The sequence below is a fragment of the Aphelocoma coerulescens genome, chromosome 2, assembly GCF_041296385.1.
Source record: "Aphelocoma coerulescens isolate FSJ_1873_10779 chromosome 2, UR_Acoe_1.0, whole genome shotgun sequence".
Classification (NCBI taxonomy): Eukaryota; Metazoa; Chordata; class Aves; order Passeriformes; family Corvidae; genus Aphelocoma; species Aphelocoma coerulescens.
The window spans coordinates 26,238,528-26,258,609 of NC_091015.1; the positions used below are offsets into that span (position 1 = coordinate 26,238,528).

Genomic DNA, 20,082 nt, shown 5'->3' on the forward strand with positions numbered 1-20,082 from the left:
TTATTTCTGAGTTCTGTAATGGGTTCTTGTCGTCCTGGTGTCTTGTTTACTTTAGCTGTGCTTTGCTTTGACAGCTCCTTTTTTCATTAATTGAAGCAAAAATGACTGTGCTCATTGACACTCATTATGTACAATTTGAAGCAAGATTTTCCTTTGTGTTCATTTTTAGCTGCCTGATGTTCCTCTTCAAACACTGGCTCCTGAGGCCAGTAGAATATTGCCTGCTCTTGAATTTTTCCCTGATAATTTAGTCCTTCATGTGTGTTCATTTTTCTTTTTGTATTCAGTACTTCTTCTTAAAGTCTTTGGAGAAATCAGTTTTAACTAAATTCATCTGTTTTATTCCTTTGCCAAAACTGGTAAATGTAATTGAGGTTTTGCATTAATACATTCCTTTAAAATGCACATGTTGCCGAGCCAGATCTGTTTTGTTTTACATAAGCAGGGCATGAGTTTACTGGTTAATGATCCTGTTTCTGCCTCCTCTTCGCATGCTTCAGAGATTTCCTTGCCACTGCTGATGGACCTGCCAAGATGTATTTTTTTTAATGTAGAAATTACAATTGTGTATTACCTTAGGGATGTTTCAGGGTTAATGACTGCAAAATGGAAGGTATACGGACTGTTAGTATTTTGTCCCCACAGAAATTAATTTCACAGGAATCTCTGTGTGATTTTGAGAGTTAGTGTTTCTGCTTCTGGTAGCCCTGATGGTGTGTGAAGGTGGTGTTACTTTCTCCTGGAAAGAGCCAGGAGAGTTAGTAGCCATAATTTCCCTTTAGGTACTGCACATAGCCAGTGACAATAAAATAGAAACAGAAGTTACTACAGGTGTAGTGTAACAGAACATTTTCTGTATATGAGATCTAGACATACAGAATGACGATTTCAGTTGTTGTTTTGTTTTAGCTATAATGCTTACATGCCTGAAAACTCTAGTGAGATGGACTATGTGTTCTTTCCTTCTCTTAAATAAGGAAAGAAGAAGCAAAACCAGCTGTTAGTGTTTTTTGTAGAAGACTACTGAGATTCTTAGTCATATATTCTTAGTAGGTATGAAGTATATAAAGTAAATACTTACTGTTTATTTCATTGGAGAACAAGTAACTATTTACAGAGGCAGCAGTAACTCACCAAAAAAGTGCTTTGCTTTACAGTGACTTTTAAAGTATAGATGTGTTGTCCATGTTGGTGACTTACCTTCTTTTTAGTAGTTCTTTTAACATCAGAAAATTTTACTAAACTATTTTATGCTTTCTATGTGTTTTGGCTTTCTTTGCTTTTTAAAACTTCAGTGTTTTTAAAAAAGAAGAATGTAGGTTTTTCATTATCTTTAAAGGTTCCTTTTAACCCAAACTATTCTGTGATTCTATGTGCTGCCTCTGTGTACCTGTGCACCTAGACTCAATATCTGCCATGCACTGCTTTTTAATTGAGAGAGACTCACATAAGCCTAAACAGCTGGGAAGTTGAATTAAGGTAGGAAGCTGAGGTTTGAATTGTTCTTCAAACGTCTGAGTTCTTACCTCTTGTTTTGAAAAGTCCTTTTGTCAGAAAATGACACTAACAGATTACATTAGCACTATGGGGAATATACTTCTGATAATACTACTATGTTTCTTCATCTCAGGAACTGGAAGCTCATGAAGAAAAACTTCAAATAGTTTTGTCAAAATTTTGGTGGTGTTACTGTATAAACATGACAAAGACTGCACCAGTCCCCCCGCCCTTCCTTTTCCATGTATTTATTTAGTCCCAAGCCTTATAAATCCAGATGTGGTCCTGAGGGAAATGTTTGCTTTATAACATTTTTGCACAGTCATCTGCACAGCCAGCAGGCTGTTTGTTATCCATATGTGCTGTACTCCAGCTTCCAGAGGGAGTCCTGCAGAAGCGAGGTGGTACCATTCACCTTAGGGATGGGGAGAGATGAGCACAGACATGCGTGCAAAAGACTGAGAAGGCAATTTGGGGTTCAATATTGCAAGCTTTTTCTTTTCAATATTATTGGGGTTTTTTGTTTTGTTTGTTTGTGAGATACTGATTGCAGCTTACAATCTCTTTTAATTCTGTTTTTTCAGCAAATTGTTTGCATCTCATGCTTTACCAGCCCAAGAAACACCCACATTTACTGTTCAAAACTAGCTCAAAGCAGCTCCTTATTCAGGGTGAAAATTGAGTAAATGGGCTTCAGACTCTGAACTTCTCTGACACTCAGTTTCTTTTTCCTACTGTTGTCTTTCTGAGTGGGTGTTACTTTTCTATCATTAATTTGTTTATAAAGAACAAACCAATGAATTTTCAAATTCAACATGGAATATCACTGGAGAATTACTTCATCCAGATGACTTTACTAACGACTAATCAAGATCCTGTTGGTCGTATTCTGGGTTTTTTTTCCGTTTGGAAAAGATTCCTTGTTAAATCTGAAATAAATTTGGAGAGTTCTTCCTATGGAAAAGAGGTCTCACTTGGAAAAGGATGAAACCATCAAAATGCAGAGCCAGTAATGCTTAAGAACTAAGTTATTAGTGCTTAAGACACTGTTTTCTCTCTTAATGTACTGAAATAGTACTGTGGAGTTTTATTTTGTCTGGTAGAATTCATCAGTTCTGGGGTTATAGCTAAAGACAAAGATAACCTTTTTTGTATGCAGAATGCTGTGTTTGCACAGTATCTTAATTAATCTTTGAATAGTCTCTGCATAATAAGAGGGTAACTGGAATTTCTTAAATGCTATAAAATTAAGACAGGGGAATATGCTACAGATGAAGAAGATGAAGACATGGGACCTGTCCTTCCAGGAGGTGACATGGCTATTGAAGTGTTCGACCTCCCTGAAAATGATGACATGTTCTCCCCCAGTGATGTGGACACCAGCAAACTTGCTCACAAATTCAAAGAAGTAAGTAATATATCAGAAAATACTCTTGAAATACCTCACTGAACCAGATTTTTAGTTATCTCAGTGCTTAGTGCTTGGGTTTTTTCTCTTGAAAACTGGAGTGGTTTTTTGCTGTTTGTATTCTTAGTACTTTGAAGTGACTCAAAAATTTCTTTTTGAAAGAAGCAGAACTGTTCTTTGGAGATATTTTGGCATCAGCTTCCAGGTGACTGTTGTATTGATGGAGGGTAATTTATAAATTTACTTTTCAGTATAGAAGTTATTCTGCCTCAGCACTTAGTTTGACCAGGTAGACAAAGTGGAAGTTAATTCATCACTAACAGATTGCTGGGGTTTGGGGTGGGGTTTTTTTGGTTTGGGTTGGTTGGCTGGTTTTGTGTTTTTGTAAGATTCCAGTAAAAGGTGATTGGGGAAACCAAACAGCAAATGTTAAAATTCAGTGGAGACATGTGAAACTCATCCTATACCATAACACAGCAACTCATCAGTGTACAGCCATGGCATATGCTTGGTCATATGTTCAGAAAGATGCTGTAATGGGGAAGCAGCCATACTTCAAGAGGGTATTCTACCAAAGTCTATGGTTACAGAGTATAGTATCCACCTGTACTAACTGTGGTCTTCATTATGGTCATTGAATTCATATAATTTCACATAGCAAAGTACTGAGGGACATTCTTCTGTATTTTAGGCTGTGCTTTTGGTGTGGCTTCTTTTTGAGCTTTCCTGAATTCTAATACAAATAATAGTATGAAACAATGGATGTACCTAAGCTTACAGTAATGGCCTGAGTGATGGCAGTAAAGAACTTTTTTTTTTTTTTTTTAATACAGGAAGGTGGAAGGGTTGAAAGTAGCCAGAACCTCACAGGAGATTTGAGCAGCAGAACCTGGGACCAGATAGGAGTTAAAATACCAGGACTCCCTTTTTATCCTTCTCCACTTATCCTCTTGCCTTCCCTCCACTCAAAGCAGATGTTTTATCTTGTATAAATATGTTGTTACTACTATCTAGTGAGAGTAATATATGGAAAGTAATCAGTCAATGAGCAAACAGTCTTTCCCTTTTCTGCTAATACCCTCCACAGCCATTGGGTGCCTACCATTATTCATCATTGTTTCCTGAAAGTTTTTTACTTTACTTAAATTATAATTTTCTCACCCCATATTTTGAGTTTCAGGCTCTTACATGAATTAGCAGAACATTTTACTTCATCTTCTAATACTTTTCATCATACATAGAAATACAGTCTCAAAGTGGTGGGAAGATGCTACCATTCTCCATGTGCCAGTGAGTGTTCCAAGGCTATGCAAACCAAAGATGCAGTGATGGGCAAGGAACTCACCTGTGAATAAATTACCTTTAAAACTGTGCTTGAATACAGTTTCCATAAACTCAGGCTATTGCCATACTTGAGCTTGTCCAGACTGATTTGAAGTTATTTGCAGGCCTGTCTTCTGTAATGGCCTTAAAATGCTGTTTTAGAGACCAGATAAGGGTACCTTGGGATCCTTGAGTGTAATTGTAGATGAGAGCCTGAGAAGAAAACATAAAATGCCTAAGAGTGGACTCTTTCAGCAGCCCACGCAGTTCCTGCTGTTACGAGCACACCACTTTTGTTTTGCTGATTGTATTTAAGAGTACACAGCTGCATTTTGTTGGCTGATGCAGAGTGAGTACATGTATTTCTCTTGGTATTTGCCCTGAATTCTTTCAACACTAGACGACTTGTTCATGATCACACTGCACAAGCCCACACAGTGTTTTCTGGAATTGTAGTTAAAGAATAACTGTTCTTTCTTGTTCTTACTCCAGAGATTAATGAAAGTATTAGGCAAATGGGTAGGACATAATCTTTAAGCATAATAGTTTGACCTAATTAGTTGAATTCAGTCTTTGCAACAAAAAATGTGTTCCCATACTCTGAGAGCACTCTTATTTGAAATGCCTTGCTTTTGCAATGAAAGTCAGAAGAGGGATGGGCATTCCTGGGTGAATCACTGTACTTCTGAAAGTCTTGTTTTCCTGGCTGTAAAGCAGGAAAAATAGGACTGCTTTTTCTTAACTGCATTGAGAGAAATAGCTAGAAACTTTATTTTAGCTGTGATGATTGAAGAGAGACAAGATCTGTAGGGAAAAGGGAAATTTATGTAAGAATTCATTATTTCATGTTTTAATGAAATATATGGAAAATGGATGATTTTTATATGCAAAAAATATATAATAATTACGTAAAAATTGTCATGGAGATTATTAATTCTAATGTGTACTTTCCTTCCCAGTATACCCCTGATATTTTAACATTTGACAGACTTTCATCCCATTCTACCTTTTGCAGTCTTGATGAATTCAATCCATTTTCTGTCTAAAACTTACCTTTTATAACAAGTTTTATTAGTTTGAAGAAAATTAATTAGCTTTTCAAGACATATTTGAATAGAAAATCTGCCCAAATTTACTCAAAATGTCTTTGTTGAAGTGAAGCCATCACAATTTTATATATATAAAAAAAAATAGAATAGTATCTGCCAAGAATTTGTCTGGCATTATACAGGACAGGGAATAAAGATTTCTGATCCCCTGTTAGCAAACTTGCTTAAAAAATTTTAGCTGTAGAGTCCAGATTTTCTTGCCAAATAATTGACCTTGCCTGTTTTTTAGTCTAACCTATGAATGTGTTAGTATTTCTCATCTATTCCACAAGCATAATTAGTTATTTTTGTTAAAACAGTACCTATCCAGCTACACATTTTTCTGTTAAGCAGAAAACTGTCTTTTTTCTTCTGCCTCAGTGGGATCTGCTGTACCACGTACTCATTCAATGATCTGGCTGGGTGCTCAGTGTTCATTTTTTTAACTTAATAACAGAGAGCATGGAAATAACTGCTAAAACCATCTGTACCTGAGCAGATTGTCATTTATGCAACAATTTGGAGTTTATGTGTATGTAATAATAAGCTCTTTAAGTGCTCCTTATGGATTTGTGGGGTTTTAGAAGAGATGGGAGTGGACTGTCAGCAGGTAGCCTAAGGCTTTGAGTCTTGGCTTTTCGATTTCATTATTAAGTCTGCAAAGGGGAAAATCTAGCTCAAGCATTATTCCCCTGATTTTATCTCATCCCAGAGCAGTGTAGTAGAACTAAGCAAAGGTCTGGGCATTTTATAAACACCATCATGTTTTGAGATGGTTCTTTCATAATTTTTCACTATTAACAGGAATGCAATGATGAAAGAAAACAATTCTCAATCTCTGAAAGTTGCAGATCAGAGGTTGGAATGACTGAGCTCAAAAATTGCAAGTAACTTCTTGCAAATGCTAATTAAAACATCTCCTTTGTTTCCTGTAATATGTATAACTATAAAAAGGTGTATGTCCTTCTCTGCTTCCTGGCCTACTGGGTGCAGCAGCTTCACTGGCAACTTCCTGCCATTAACACCAGCTCCCGGGTTGCCAAGTGCCCTGTTCCCAGCTGCACAGGCACCTCTCCATCGTGGGCCAGTAGCCCTGCTCCCCTGTGGCACTTCCTCAGGAGCCCTGTGATCCACAGGTTACCTGTGTTTCTGCAAGCTGCTGTAGTCAGTGCCTGGTTTCACTTGAAATGAAATCTTACCTCTGCCCTCACTGAGCACATGAAGTCATCACACTTTTCAGTGCAAAGTCAAAAAGTGAGCATAAGTAACAGATGATCGTGGGCACTAGAAGTTTTTACAGTCTCCTCTGGAGACTGTGACCAAGAAATGAGTGTTGGAAAGAAGATTCCTAAATGGAACTGGTGAATTGGTGTCTCCTTTATTGTGTCCAGCATAAGTTGAGGAATTCTCCACCTTAAAGCACTAGGTTTATTCAGTATATTAATTAAGGCTGATTTGCAAACCAAACTGTATGTGAGGGTGTGCATTTCCTGCGCCACAAGAAGGGCATTCAAGAGACTTCATGAAAAGGGAATTTCTAAATTAGCTTTGCATTTTTCAGAGATACTTGTACTGGTCAGCTCAGTGATAGCTCCTGTTATTTTGAAAATTATTCCTCTCTTCCAGAAGAACTTCTCCTTTGATTAATTTGCACATTTTCTTACTAACAGCTGGGTCTTCAAGAATGTAGCCATTGCTTCACCAGAGATGTTAGTTTCTGGTTGAGTACAACGACCTCACATACTCTATTAGCTCAACATAAGCTATTCCCAAAAGCTCATGTTAGTCTTGTAGGAGAAGTAGCCTGCATGTAAAACATGCTTTTCTGTAACTATTCCTTCTATTAATAAATAATGGACAATGGCCTTGTCTCCACTGCAGTGCTAGCTCAGGCTGTAATTCAGTTTTTGCCCTTGCTCTCAGCTCCATACCCAGTGTACATGAGTCACTGATTCAGTGTAAGGTTTTGGGGCCTGTCAGAAGTTTGTCTGTGCTGCCTGCTCTAAATAGCACAGCAGCAGGGATTGGGGTGCAGGCCGGTGTTAGGTACATGTGCATGATCATTTCCATTTGGACTGGGGTTATGCTGTTGAAGTTGTGGTTTGGTTTGTACCTCAGAGGATTCCTGGAGCCTATGAACGGCAGACCTTTGTGGTAAAACTAACAGTGTTTCAGGATGTTGCCTAATAAATACACTCAAAGTAGTGACTGTTCACAGGATCAGACTAATATATAGGTTAGTACAGAAGAAATCCCACAGCAAGTGTTCAGGTGGATGCCAGGTCCTCCACACCAACCCTTTCCCTGATCCCCTGTTGTTGTGGCTGCTTGGTGATGTAACTACAACCTTTAGCACAGTGCCTGGGCTGTTAATCCGCTTGCAATTGCTTTGTGTGCTTGAATGCTGTTGCTGTTATTTACAGTTTCCCTGTGTAACTGCTGTCGATTGAGATTAGCTGGTTTGAGCAGAGTAACTCCAGCTAATGGTGAAGGATAGCATCTGCTTACCTTTCTTCTTGCATGAAATAAATGTGTGGAGTCTTCCCTCAAGGTTTTCCTGACTTCTTGAGTTGTTAAATCACTTATTTCCATATTTGCTTTTTTGTAACGTGCCTGCTTTAATCAGTGCAGTGGGACTTTCAGCACTGGGATGTATTTCACATTCACATCAGAGGAGAGCAAAGCCCAGCAGGAAAACATCTATTTTTTTTAAACATAAGACATTTGGTTTTGCTAAACAGATTGGATGTTCTGATTTGAAATTATGAGTGGTTAGACGGCATCCTATCTTTAATTAGGTTGCACAGACTGAGTCATTTTGCAAGCTAGACATTTTAATTTACAATCTACTGCACTGCAGCACTCTTCGGGGCCTTCTGCTATGTAATAAGGTATTCAACTTGCAGCACAGGCTTTAAAAATACCGGAGTACTCTCTGTGACTTCACTTGTTTATTTTATATTTTCAATTCTAGTTACAAATCAAACATGCAGTTACAGAAGCTGAAATTCAGAAGCTGAAGACAAAGGTAAGAATCAATATATGGTTAATATATGATTTTTTTTCTTCATGCAAAATCAGATCTGAAAACATGTATCTTTATGAGGGTGGAGAAGTCAACATCCTTATTAAAGGCTGATTAAGAAGCACTGTGGCTCAGATAAATCTTGTCTTGGTGTATATTCTTTATTCCAAGTTTCAAGTAAAAATCTTAAGTGCTGCTATTAAAAGGAACTGCCAACTTTTGTAGCTTCAATTAAACATATGTTTTAAGGAGTGCCATAATGACTAAGTGGCAGATTCCTAGTTATAAAATTCTGATGCATTTTTTCAGGTTTTAAAATTATATTTGGATTGAATATTCAAGTTGAAGTTAGTAGATTTTTTATTTACCAGAGATGTTAAAGTATCTCTACTATCGCTACTTTATCGACATTTTTAAAAAACTTGATTTGTTTAAAGGTATTTAATAGAAATTATTTTTATATACAGAAGAAAAAGTGTTATTTCATGTTGATGCAGTTCTCTTTAAAAGATAGTCTAGGAAGGAAAAGTATGACCAGTTTAAAAGAAAACATTTCACAATCAGCTGCTAGTTAATAAATTAAATTTGCTATAGCAATAAAAATGAATTGGGTTTTTTTGTACTAGGGTAACCTTTATGGGAACCCAACTGATTATTCAGTTGTTCAGCAGTACTAGGTTTTATAATGACATCCTTCTCTTTGAGTCTGAGTGCATTATAAAGGAAAAAAAATAAGAAAAAGAGAAAATTGTACTTCAGAAAAAGATTTTAGATTATTATTTCTTTCCAGCAGCATTTGCACTCACTGTGTATTTTGCATAGTGTTTATCAAATCAGCGTAAATTACTGTTATAAAGAAAAGTGCAACTATTTTCTGTAAGGACAATTTCTGTTGTCCTGTCTCAGTCAGGAAATTCAAAAATCTTTTCTTCCTCTGCTTTCCAGTTCCAATCTAGCAATTGGAGCCGCACAGTCGATCCCTTGGGATTGTGCCAAGGCCCATTGACTTGATGGCATCAGTGTGTGGGTGTAAACATTCATCTATGCAAATCCATTTGCAAAATTAGGGTTAATGTGCCTTTTAGTGTTGGACCTTTTTACCTTGTCTTTTCAATAGAGCTGAAGAAAATGTGGCTAGTTTAGGTATGTTACTAATACAACTGCAAACAAGTTAATTTTTTTGGAGTGTATCAGCCATGATGCTAGCAGAACTGCCTAGAGCAAATTAAAAAGTCTTGATAAATAAACAGAGATGTTAAGGCTTTTTTTGTTCACTGAATTCTAGGAGCTAAATTACACAAGATGCTGTATAACCCTACCCTTATTCAGCACCAAACACTGAAACCTGCAGGTAGCTTCAGTCAGGAAATGACAACAGCCCTAACGCAAAAAAAAAAAAAAAATCAGGAAATCAAATTCCCCCTTCCCAAAATAAGAAATGTCATCATTTTCTGAAAGTGTGTGAATGCTTTGTAGAACCTGAGTCACATGCATAAAGCAAAATGCATCCCGTGTGCTGGCTGATTAACCTGGCAGTTTGCCTGTGTACCCCACTATTGACATTTTTAAATGTCAGTCAGTCAGATAGGTTACTATAACCCAGAGAAGCATAGAAGCTGCACTGGAACACTGAGCAAAAACTCTGCTTGGTTTTATGAGGAAGAATAATACATGTGTCAGCCTGTTTTCTTTGTCCTGTAACACTCTGCCCACTGCCAGCATGTTGCTATAATAGTTACTAATTCACTGTTTCTTGCTATTCACGTTGTTTGAATTAATCCTAAACTATTAGGCTGCACTTTGCAGCTTTTTATGGACTGCATCTCCACTGCTTTGTTCAGCTGCAGGCTGCTGAGAATGAGAAGGTGAGGTGGGAATTGGAGAAGACCCAACTCCAGCAGAACATTGAGGAGAATAAGGAAAGGATGATGAAATTAGAGAGTTATTGGATTGAGGCACAAACCCTGTGTCACACGGTGAATGAGCACCTCAAGGAGACGCAAAGCCAGTATCAGGCTCTGGAGAAGAAATATAACAAGGCAAAGAAATTAATCAAGGATTTTCAGCAAAAGTAAGCAGCTACACCAAGCTCAGTAAATGACTTATTGGCCAGATAGAAAACATGTATGTGATTTATTTTGAAATATGAAACCCACTGTTAAACACCTGTAAGGTAAACACTGTTTTCCACTTTTATGTTTATGAAAAGCGTGGACTCTTTATTGTGGAAAAATGCTAGTATTCAAGCTGTAGTCATACTGTACCTAAATAAAGACTTAGTCTGTAATATTCCAGGTTGGTATGTTTCAGAATTAGGAGATAGTTCAATGTAATTGCAAACAACTAAGAGTAATCATAGTAAAGCATTTGATTAGCAAGTTTGTAGTAATTTATATTGGTATTATATCAGCTGGATTCATTCCTGCTGTATACTAATGTAACATCAAAAAGAATATTGTTTTTTTACATTTTACATTTTAATTTTCTTCTTCTTGTAGATGCCAAGAATGTTTGAGCTTAGTTGAGCTAACTGATGATTACCTGGTCCCCTCTGTTTCATGTGATCCCCTCTCCCTGGTGGCTAGCAAGAATAATAACATCTTATACTTCTATAACAGCTTCCATTCCCCAAATTACTTTTTTTTTTTGGCAGCAGCTGTTTTCATTTTCTGCTGAAATATACTTATTTAAAGAAGGAAACTCAAAGACATACAGCAGTGTCAAGTGATAACTGGGATTGCAGAAATGAATATCCTGTCCCATTGAAAAAGGGGTTATATTGTCAAAATATCATTACCCATCCTGGAATTTCGTGACTGTTCCAGAACTAGTTTGCATCTTGTGTGCTTTCTATCACAAATTTCTTTGGTATTCATAAATATTCATGAAAATAAAAAGGGCTAGGGAAAGTCACTAGAATGAGTTTGGATAGCTTTCTATTGATATTCTGCTTTATATTAGTAAAAGATCTAGTCAGTTGTTTTTAAATACCTCAGACTCCTAAACTGACCTAACAGATTTCCTTTCAAAGATTTGATCTGTACCTGCAAACTTAGAGGATGTCATTTCTGTGAAGGAGCACAGTCATACCCTAGTAAAACAGAGACTTTGCTCCATTTCCTACAACAGAGAACAGCATAAACTAAGCTACATTGTTTTTGTTGTAAACACAGATTAGAAAAATAAACTGGTTTAACTGTTTTGATTATCAGTAAGAATTGAAATTTTTTTTTTCCAGATAAGTTGCCCTTGCCATTTTTATATCATCACCTAGCATATTCACTTAAACTGCTTAGGGTTTTGTCCTGATTGCAGTTTCATAGTTCTTATAAAGTAGGTGATAATTTATTTGCTAAGGACAGATTTTTCTGATGAGTAGCAAAACATTTTGGTTTTTGTTTCAATCTGATTGCTTTGATGACAGCAAATACATCTCTTTTTTTTTTCCTAAGAGAACTTGACTTCATCAAACGCCAGGAAGCTGAACGAAAGAAAATAGAAGATTTGGAGAAAGCACACCTGGTAGAGGTTCAAGGCTTACAAGCTCGTGTGAGTAGCATTTACTCTTATATTTGAAGAATGAGACAATTCTGTCTGATATTCTGGAAAAATAACAACTCTAATGGGGAGGGTGTATCGGGGTGAATATTATTGGTAATACTCTGTTGTATTTCTTGCAGATACAAGACTTGGAAGCAGAAGTTTTCAGGCTAATGAAGCAAAATGGAAGCCAGGTTAACAATAACAACAACATTTTTGAAAGGCAGACATCTTTTGGCGAAGTTTCTAGAGGAGATCCAGTGGAAAATCTAGATACTAAGCAAGTGACCTGCCTGGATGGCTTAAGTCAAGGTTTGTTTGAACCAAACCATAACTCCTGTGAATCATAGAATAGTTTGGGTTGGAAGTACCTTAAAGATCATCTAGTCCTAACCTGCCTGCTGTGGCCAGGGACACCTCCCACTAGGTTGCTGAAAGCATTATCCAGTCTGGCTTTGAATACTGCCAGGGATGGGGCATCCACAGCCTCCCTGGACAACCTGCTTCAGTATCTCACCACCCTCACAGTAAAGAATTCCTTCAATATATTTAACCTAAATGTCCCCTCTTTCAGTTTGAACCATTGCTCCTTGTCCTGTCAGTACAGTTCCTGACAAAGAGTCCCTCTCTGGCTTCCCTGTAGGGTCCCTTCACATACTGGCAGGTGCTGTGAGGTCCTTGCACAACCTTCTCTTCTCCAGGCTGAACAGCCCCAACTTTCTCAGCCTGTCTTCACTGGGGAGGTGCTCCAGTCCCTTTATCAACTTTGTGGTCTTCCTCTGGACTTGATCCAACAGCTCCATGTCCTTCTTAGGCTGGGAGTCCCAGAGCTGAATCCAGCAGTCCAGGTGGGGTCCTGTGAAAGCAGAAGGGCAGAATCACCTCCTTTGACCTGCTGGCCACCCTGCTTTTGATGCAGCCCAGGATTCCTATCATATATTATTTATAAAAGCAATATATTATGAAAAAAATTAATTTCTAAGAAGCACAGAGGTGTTTTATTAAAATTTATGTTTTAGCAGTCATTTCATGTGTGGACCCCAACAAGATTGCCTTACAAAAAAATCAGTATGAATTACATTTTTAACAAGTTATGTGTATAAAAAAGAGCCAGTCCTGCTGAAATGGTATTAGGTGATATGCAGACCTTGTGCAATTGATTTCCACAAATCTTCACAGGCCTGTTTTTTTCTGTCAAATGTTAATTGTACTGAAATATCTGAAGTTCAGAAAAGTACCCAGGATGACAAGAAAGTCATCTTTACAGAGACTCAGTAAGTGTTATAAAACATTTAATACTTAGCAGTACTGTTAACACAAGTCCTTTCAGTTTGTGTCAGGAGAGGTAAGTATGTTTTCTTCACTTGACTCAGAAAAATGGTGCTTACATGTACTGTTGTAACAATGTCAACACACGTTTGTGGCTCAAGAGCTAAAATCCAGGAATTTCTACATGTAACAAAAAAAAAGAAAAATGGTAAAATTCATTAAAAATTTGGAAGTTCCTAGTATAGCGTTAAAAATCTGCATTTCAGTGTGTCAGAATTATGTTTTCCAATTGATGGATTTGCATGAAAATTTTCAAAGAGCTGTTTTCTTTCATTGCAAAAATGTTCTCCTGGAGAAATGTTACTTACCAGTGTTAATTGCTTCTGAGTGTTAGACTAGATGATCTGTGAATTTAAATGCTCAAGTTTAACCACATGAATAAAAACAAAAATTATTTGCTAGGAAAAATAGATAATCAGCAATGATTTTTTGAAAGCAGAAGCAGCATAGTTAGACCTTAGATTCCAGACTGCATTTGGTTTTAACAAGAGACAAAACCCCTCCTTTTTTAAAGTAAGGATATCCTTAAATATACTGTAGCTCTCTTTGACTTCCATATACCTTTTCCAATAAATTCTGTATCAGTTTCTGAGGTCTGTATCAGGCTGTAGTGTAGTGATACTTGCTCTGCAAAGAGCCTAGGTCTCTGTATCACTCTTGTTTAAACCTTGTAAGAAAAGAACCTGCCATCAACCCATGGATGTTTGCAGAGGAGCTATAAAGGGCAGGGGAGTTGTCCACAATGTTTTGGAGGTGAGTAGAGTCTCTCTGGGTGCTGTGGGTTGTGCACACTGCCTTTGTGACATTTACACAGGTGCTCCAGTCTGTCTTCTGGATCGTTTGGCAAGGATAACACATGCTTCTTGATCAAGCCTCTGCATTATGTTCCTGGGGTAGGGCTGCATGTAGACAGCCACATCCCAGAATTTTTGTTCAGAAGTTTGCAGGTCTGTCTTCCATAAAAAAATTAATTTATGTAAAAATATAATATTTTAATTAAAATTGTATCAAGTATGTTTTTGTTTCAGTGTGATCTGAGGTGTTTATTACATGCTTGCATGGTAGGAGACTTGGGAGGAGGCAGTGGATGCAGCCTTATGGTTGCAAACATTTGAGCATAACTGTTCCTGACGCTGCTGGTGCTCTGGCCGTGTTTAGCATCCTGCCAGACTGCACGACTCCTCAGGCTGTAACATAACCTCACACTGAGCTTAAGGGGCTGCCAGTAACATCAGTGGAAGTTAAAAAGAGAAAATCAAAACTACTATGGCCCACATAATTCTTTCTTTGCTTTGCCAGGGAATACTAGACTAAGGAGTGTGTTTCCTTTACAAATACATGGTTTATTCTGAGAGTCCAGAAAAATGGATAAAGTGCATTGTAGCTTTCTGGTTTAGTGATCGTGAGCTGTGTCTGCAGTAGAGAATCAAGCTGTTTACTGGCAGGAGTCACTGGTTTGAAATCTAAACAGTTCAGTGCTGAGGCCAACTTTCACGGTCTCAGACTTTGACATCTCTGTGCAAGTGCCCATTCAAGCCACTTTGTGGCTGTACTTTCTGGGTGTCTTTGGATAGCCAGGGATGCATCAGTTCACAAGAGATTTTAAATTCTGTCAGCCTGTCTAATGGAAAAACAGTGGGAGTACAGGCGAGCTCTTTTCCTGCTTCACAGTGGTACTGAAATAATTCAGAGGGAAGAACATTGGAGTCAAGTGGTTGAGCATCTGATGAAAGAAAGTCTCATGACATTGACTCTGAGAGTGAAATAAAAACTATTATGACTTTTATGTGCGAGATTTTCCAGACTTCCCAGTGGGTTGGAAGATTTCTACAGCATCATGTAGGTTGTGGGTTTGTGCTGGGAACTATGAGGGCCAGCCAGTCTCTGCAGAAGAGGGAGCTGGGACTGGGGGTGGCAGCACATGTGTCTGGGGCAGAGACCATCTGGCAGCAGCCCAGTTCCACTGTAACAAAGCAGGGCAAAACCAGTGATGGGGTGGAGGATGGTCTTTTGCTTTATGAAGGCCCATATGAGCACTTCTGTGAATACCATTTGCAGTCCTGTGTTGATAGTTTGAATAATTTCAGCAATGAAACAAAGGGATGTATGGAAGTGTGTACCCCTGGAAGAGCAAATACAAGCAGTTCAAGCCATCACAATGTGTAGTTATCCTGTAGAGTACTTAGGGCAGAAGCATAATTGTAAGTCAGGCAGTGCTAATTATTCTGTAGTATCATGTGAAGTAAAATTTAACTCTTATGCGTAGAAGAAAAGCAAAAATATCTGTAAGATCAGATTTTAATTAATAAGTGTATTATGAATGCAGTATGTAGACAAGTAAATGAATCTAATGGATTATTGTTTGATTTTTACTGTGAGAGTTGAAAAAAAAATTATTAACACCATAAAGAATCTATTCTCTTTCTGGTGTAAAATAAAAAAAGACCTTTTAAAATGTTTTTAGTCTTAGTTACTGCAGCTTTGTAAAATGTTAGATTTGCTGCAATACTCAGATTTCATTTGAGTGGATGGTTGATAGCTAAGACAAGTGCAACTATGTTAGTTTTAGTTGTAGAGGCAAGTCATATATGAAATGTTCAGTATACCTTGCTCACGAGACATTCAGGAATCGGGTGTCTTTGAAGCCAGGCAAGTAAGATGGTTTCATTGTTCCATTTTTTATATGAAATACTTACCCAGTTCTCATGTATCACCTAATGATGTTTATGCCCTGATAGAGGAGAACTGTCTTCAGGACAAGCACATGCAACTCCCTTTGAAGGAGTCTGAGTGAATCTGCTTTCTGGGCTGGTACAGCTGGGTTTGTGTGGTCGTCTGCCTAACAGTGGGAATACTTTGGTGAATTCCTAAATATCTGCAGTTGATTCTTTGCTATGCCCTTGCTGAATCTGTACAGATAAACTTCTTTATGCAAATAAAGTTTTCTGGGGGTAATATAGGAGTTATGAAGATGCAGGTACAAGTAAAATGCGTCTTTTCTAACCTAAATGATTCTATGATTCTCTGCAAAGTGCAGGTACTTGCAATTGTTTGTACAACAATTCCTTTTGTTAGGAAAAAGTAATAGAAGATCCTTCAGTTAAACAGCTTCAAATCATGTTTCCATACAGATTTCAATGAAGCAGTTCCAGAAACAGAGAGACTGGACTCCAAAGCTCTGAAGACTCGAGCTCAGCTCTCGGTGAAGAACAAGCGGCAGAGGCCTTCCAGAACGCGGCTGTATGATAGCATCAGTTCAACTGATGGGGAGGACAGCCTGGAACGAAAGGTGAGAAGGAATCTACCCTATCTTTCAGGCCTCCTATGGAGTGTTAGATTGCCCCTGTAAGTCATTTCATCCTCTATCTTTATCCTTTCATTGTAGCACAGGCAGTATTTATTCCTCTGTGGCCAGTATGCTGTGAATGTCCTTGAGTGATGTGCCAGTCTGCTCTCCTTTTGAGTCAGCACACCCGTTTTTGTGGTTCTGTTGTGTTCTAACTGGAATCCTGGTCTTTTTGATTTATATGTGCTTTATAATGCAGAGCGGGTCCTTTCATTTATGCAGGAGGTGACAGGAGCTTGAATTGTGCATTTCTCTATTTGTTAATTTGTTAACACAATTGATGCAATATTTGCTCATTGTTTTGTCCTATTCTGACTTCGTCTGAAAGCAAATACCAATAAACAATACTGTGTGTGGTATCAAAGGGTAATGCCATGAATTGCTACAGTATTTCATACAAATAGAAAGCTAAATAATGAATAAAAGAATTGCATGTTCAAAGTAAATCTTGCTCTGTTTGCTTACTAAGTGGTATAACCTGCTTTATAATCTCTTATACCAACAGCCATCACACAGTTACAGTAGTCCCATGCACATTTCAAAATCACCACTGCCCTTATGCATGAGAGCATCCTCACCAGCATCAGATTCTGGTGCTTCCTCCCTCTCCCCCGTGGCTAGCAGTGCAGCAATCTCACTTGACAACCTAACTGAAAACCAAGAAGAAGAACAGCACCACAAAGGAGGTGTCCTTTTCCCATATACTCAGGGAGACACTCCACTTTCCTCTCCTTCAAAATCTGGGCACAGCTCTGAAGCATCTCCTTTGCATCACCCAGCTGGCAGGAATGTTTTACAGGATAAAGGTATTACTGTTTCTTTTACAATAAATTGATGCATCATTTTGCTCACTTTCATCTATCTGCTTTATGACCTTTTGTTGTGCAGTAGGACCTTAGCTACTAGAAGGTCAACATCTTGTAGTTTTTTAGCCTACCTGGAAGTCAAAAACTTAAAAATGACCTTGTATGATGATATAAGAAAAGGACAATGTTTAAAATGGGATAGGGAACTGCTTACTTTCTTTTTTTTTTGTCTTTCTTGGAAAGACAAAAAATTTTTCACTGAAAAAAACAGGGGGAAGTTGCCTTTAAGAAAATGTTGTATTGTGTTTTCAAAAAAAAAGTGTTATTTGACCTTGGGACACGTCCATATTAGAAACATGCTTAACACAGTGTACTTACTCAAATAATGTGATTTTGGCTCTGCTAGATGATTTTTTTGGAGGGTGCGGAAAGGAGTGTGAAGCAAGAACAACAGATTGTAGCTTTTAATTGCTGAGAGGCAGCAAAGTCTAGGTTTAATGAGAGGTTAGTGTCTGGAGAATTTTCATTTACAGAAAAAAACCAAAGGAATTTCTTAGGGAGATTGGCCTCGTTATTAATTTAATTCAGACTCTTTAAATGCTAGATGGATAAAACAGGGTGCAATTATATGTAGTTCAGGTATATGTCTCAGATACCAGTTTATTATAAGAATAAACAATCTGATATGTCACAGAATACTGTGCTGTCCTTTTCAGATGCATTTTCAGGTCAGAATTAGCATTTGACACTACTTCAGCATTCTTAGATATGCACCTTGCATTTTCAAACTGTCACATAAGCTAAAATACATAATAAAAATTGTTTGTAAGTGCGGGCTGCAGGAGGAGGTCTAGGTAGGTTCATAACGGAGGTTGGCTTGCTTGAATTAACTGAAAAGAACAATTTATTGAAGATTTATGTTTGTGTGTCTGAAAAGACTTGCTACTGATTTAAACCCTGTTTTTTCTTCATCTTTATACAGGGCTTTCACACAGGCTCATAAAAGACAGAGTAATGGAACTATACTATATTTAGGATAGGTTAATATATTGCAAGCATTTTTACATGAGTTCTGAAGCTGCTGGTTGCAACTAGGTTAAATTGTCAGGGATTCCAAGTTAAATTCAATATTTGAGTTTTGCAAGTAAAAATAAGGGTGTGAACATAAGAATGTGACTTTAAAAATTCAGCTTGAATAGATGATTGGTTTGTCAGGGAGATCCTAAATCCTGCATTTCCAACTGATGTATGAAAAATACGTTGATAAAAAATTAGTGGAAATGAACCTTGTAGTGCAAGGAATAGGGCATTGCATTCTGCCCTGTGTCACTCTTTCCATTTTAGATTTGAAAAACAATCTCTGTCTAAATATTGCTGTAATACTTTCCTCACTGTGACCGTTAAGTAAACAACCAATGCTTTTGGGTGTGCCCAGGTTTTGCTGAGTAATACATTAGAATTAACCAGAGCAATTTAATTTTGAGTGGAAAAAATAGTATTTAATAAGTCCTACAAAAATAAACGTACTACTGCAGTTGTTTGGCAGCAATGCTATTTTAAATGATTGTTAATTTGGCTGTTAAACTCATACAGCTCAGAAAATAAAAAGAGACGTTGCATTTGTTTTGTGTGTTCAGGTGGGATTTTTTAGAGATGAGAGAGAGCACCTGTGTGTACCCACACATGTCCATGGGTTAGTCTCTCAGTAGTAGAAATGAGCATTAGCAAGCTCACATTTGTCTTTTCTTTTTCTTAAGAGATCCCGCAGTGTTGTGGAAGGGCTGAAGTGGCATGAGATTAGTTTCATTGCAAAATGATGAGCTTATAACCACAGATTCTTCATGTATATGTGATGACTTTATTTTCTTCAGTTCTTCCTGGTTTGTGCAACAGCATCATCCTTTGATAAGGCAGCGAGGTGGCTGCAGTGGGCAGTGCTCACTGACACTAGGCTGGTGCCAGTGCTTTGTGACCCTGGGCAGGGGAGTGAGGTCTAGTGTCTTCCACATCCATCAGCCACACAGCTTTCAGCTAGAGGCTGGAAGTGATGGATTAAACAGCTTCTGTGTGATTTATTCTGAGGAACCAGCTTTCCCTTACCTTCTCTGAAGAACTGGAAGGAGTCAGGGAAAGTGCACCCATCCAGGGTGGCCAAAGTCCTGTCCTGCCCGCCCAGGCAGGGCACCTGTGGCTCTGGTCCTTGGTCACTGCCATGTGTCAAGCATTGAGTACTTCCTGCATGCAAGACCCTCTAGATTCAGATCCACTCTGCCACTGAAGCTGGTTTTGGGACCTAGCCTATCCATTTTCCACTGTGTCCCATAGCCAGCACAAATATTTTCCTCATAAAGTCATCATTATTTAAAGGATGGCCCCAGCTGTGTGGGAGGGGGATCATAGGGATACAAGAGCCCAAATAGAAATTTGTCATTCAAAGTAGCTGCTGTGTATTGCTGCTGAGCTCTCCAGACTAATTTTTTCTACTACAGCAGCAAAACTTCCATCTAATTCCATGCTTTAATTTAAAAAGTATACAAAAACAGTGTACTTTATCATTTCTTGACTTTCACTAAGAAGTTTCTCAAAAAAACCCACTGCCCCTTGTCCTGAAGCCCCACTTGCCTGTGAATAGCTAGTGTGAAAGTAAACATTGCAAGTTTTAATTCTTGTGACAATTTTGGCAGTGGCTAAATGAGAAGAGTGCATTAAAGGTGAAAGAG

The 20,082-nt window shown here is 38.0% G+C and overlaps 1 protein-coding gene across 3 annotated transcripts in view; it reads left to right on the top strand.

Annotated features, from left to right (window-relative positions):
- The window catches only part of PPP1R9A (protein phosphatase 1 regulatory subunit 9A), a 135,137-nt gene that overhangs the window by 97,536 nt on the left and 17,519 nt on the right, over positions 1-20,082 (top strand). For 2 of the 3 annotated variants that reach the window (XM_069006868.1, XM_069006867.1), the window contains exons 7-13: positions 2,750-2,905; positions 8,291-8,344; positions 10,183-10,412; positions 11,794-11,890; positions 12,022-12,193; positions 16,342-16,499; positions 17,062-17,362. In XM_069006868.1, the coding sequence (XP_068862969.1) occupies positions 2,750-2,905; positions 8,291-8,344; positions 10,183-10,412; positions 11,794-11,890; positions 12,022-12,193; positions 16,342-16,499; positions 17,062-17,362 (1,168 nt within the window). The remainder of the gene's footprint in view (positions 1-2,749; positions 2,906-8,290; positions 8,345-10,182; positions 10,413-11,793; positions 11,891-12,021; positions 12,194-16,341; positions 16,500-17,061; positions 17,363-20,082) is intronic. The other variant, XM_069006869.1, reaches the window with a different exon arrangement.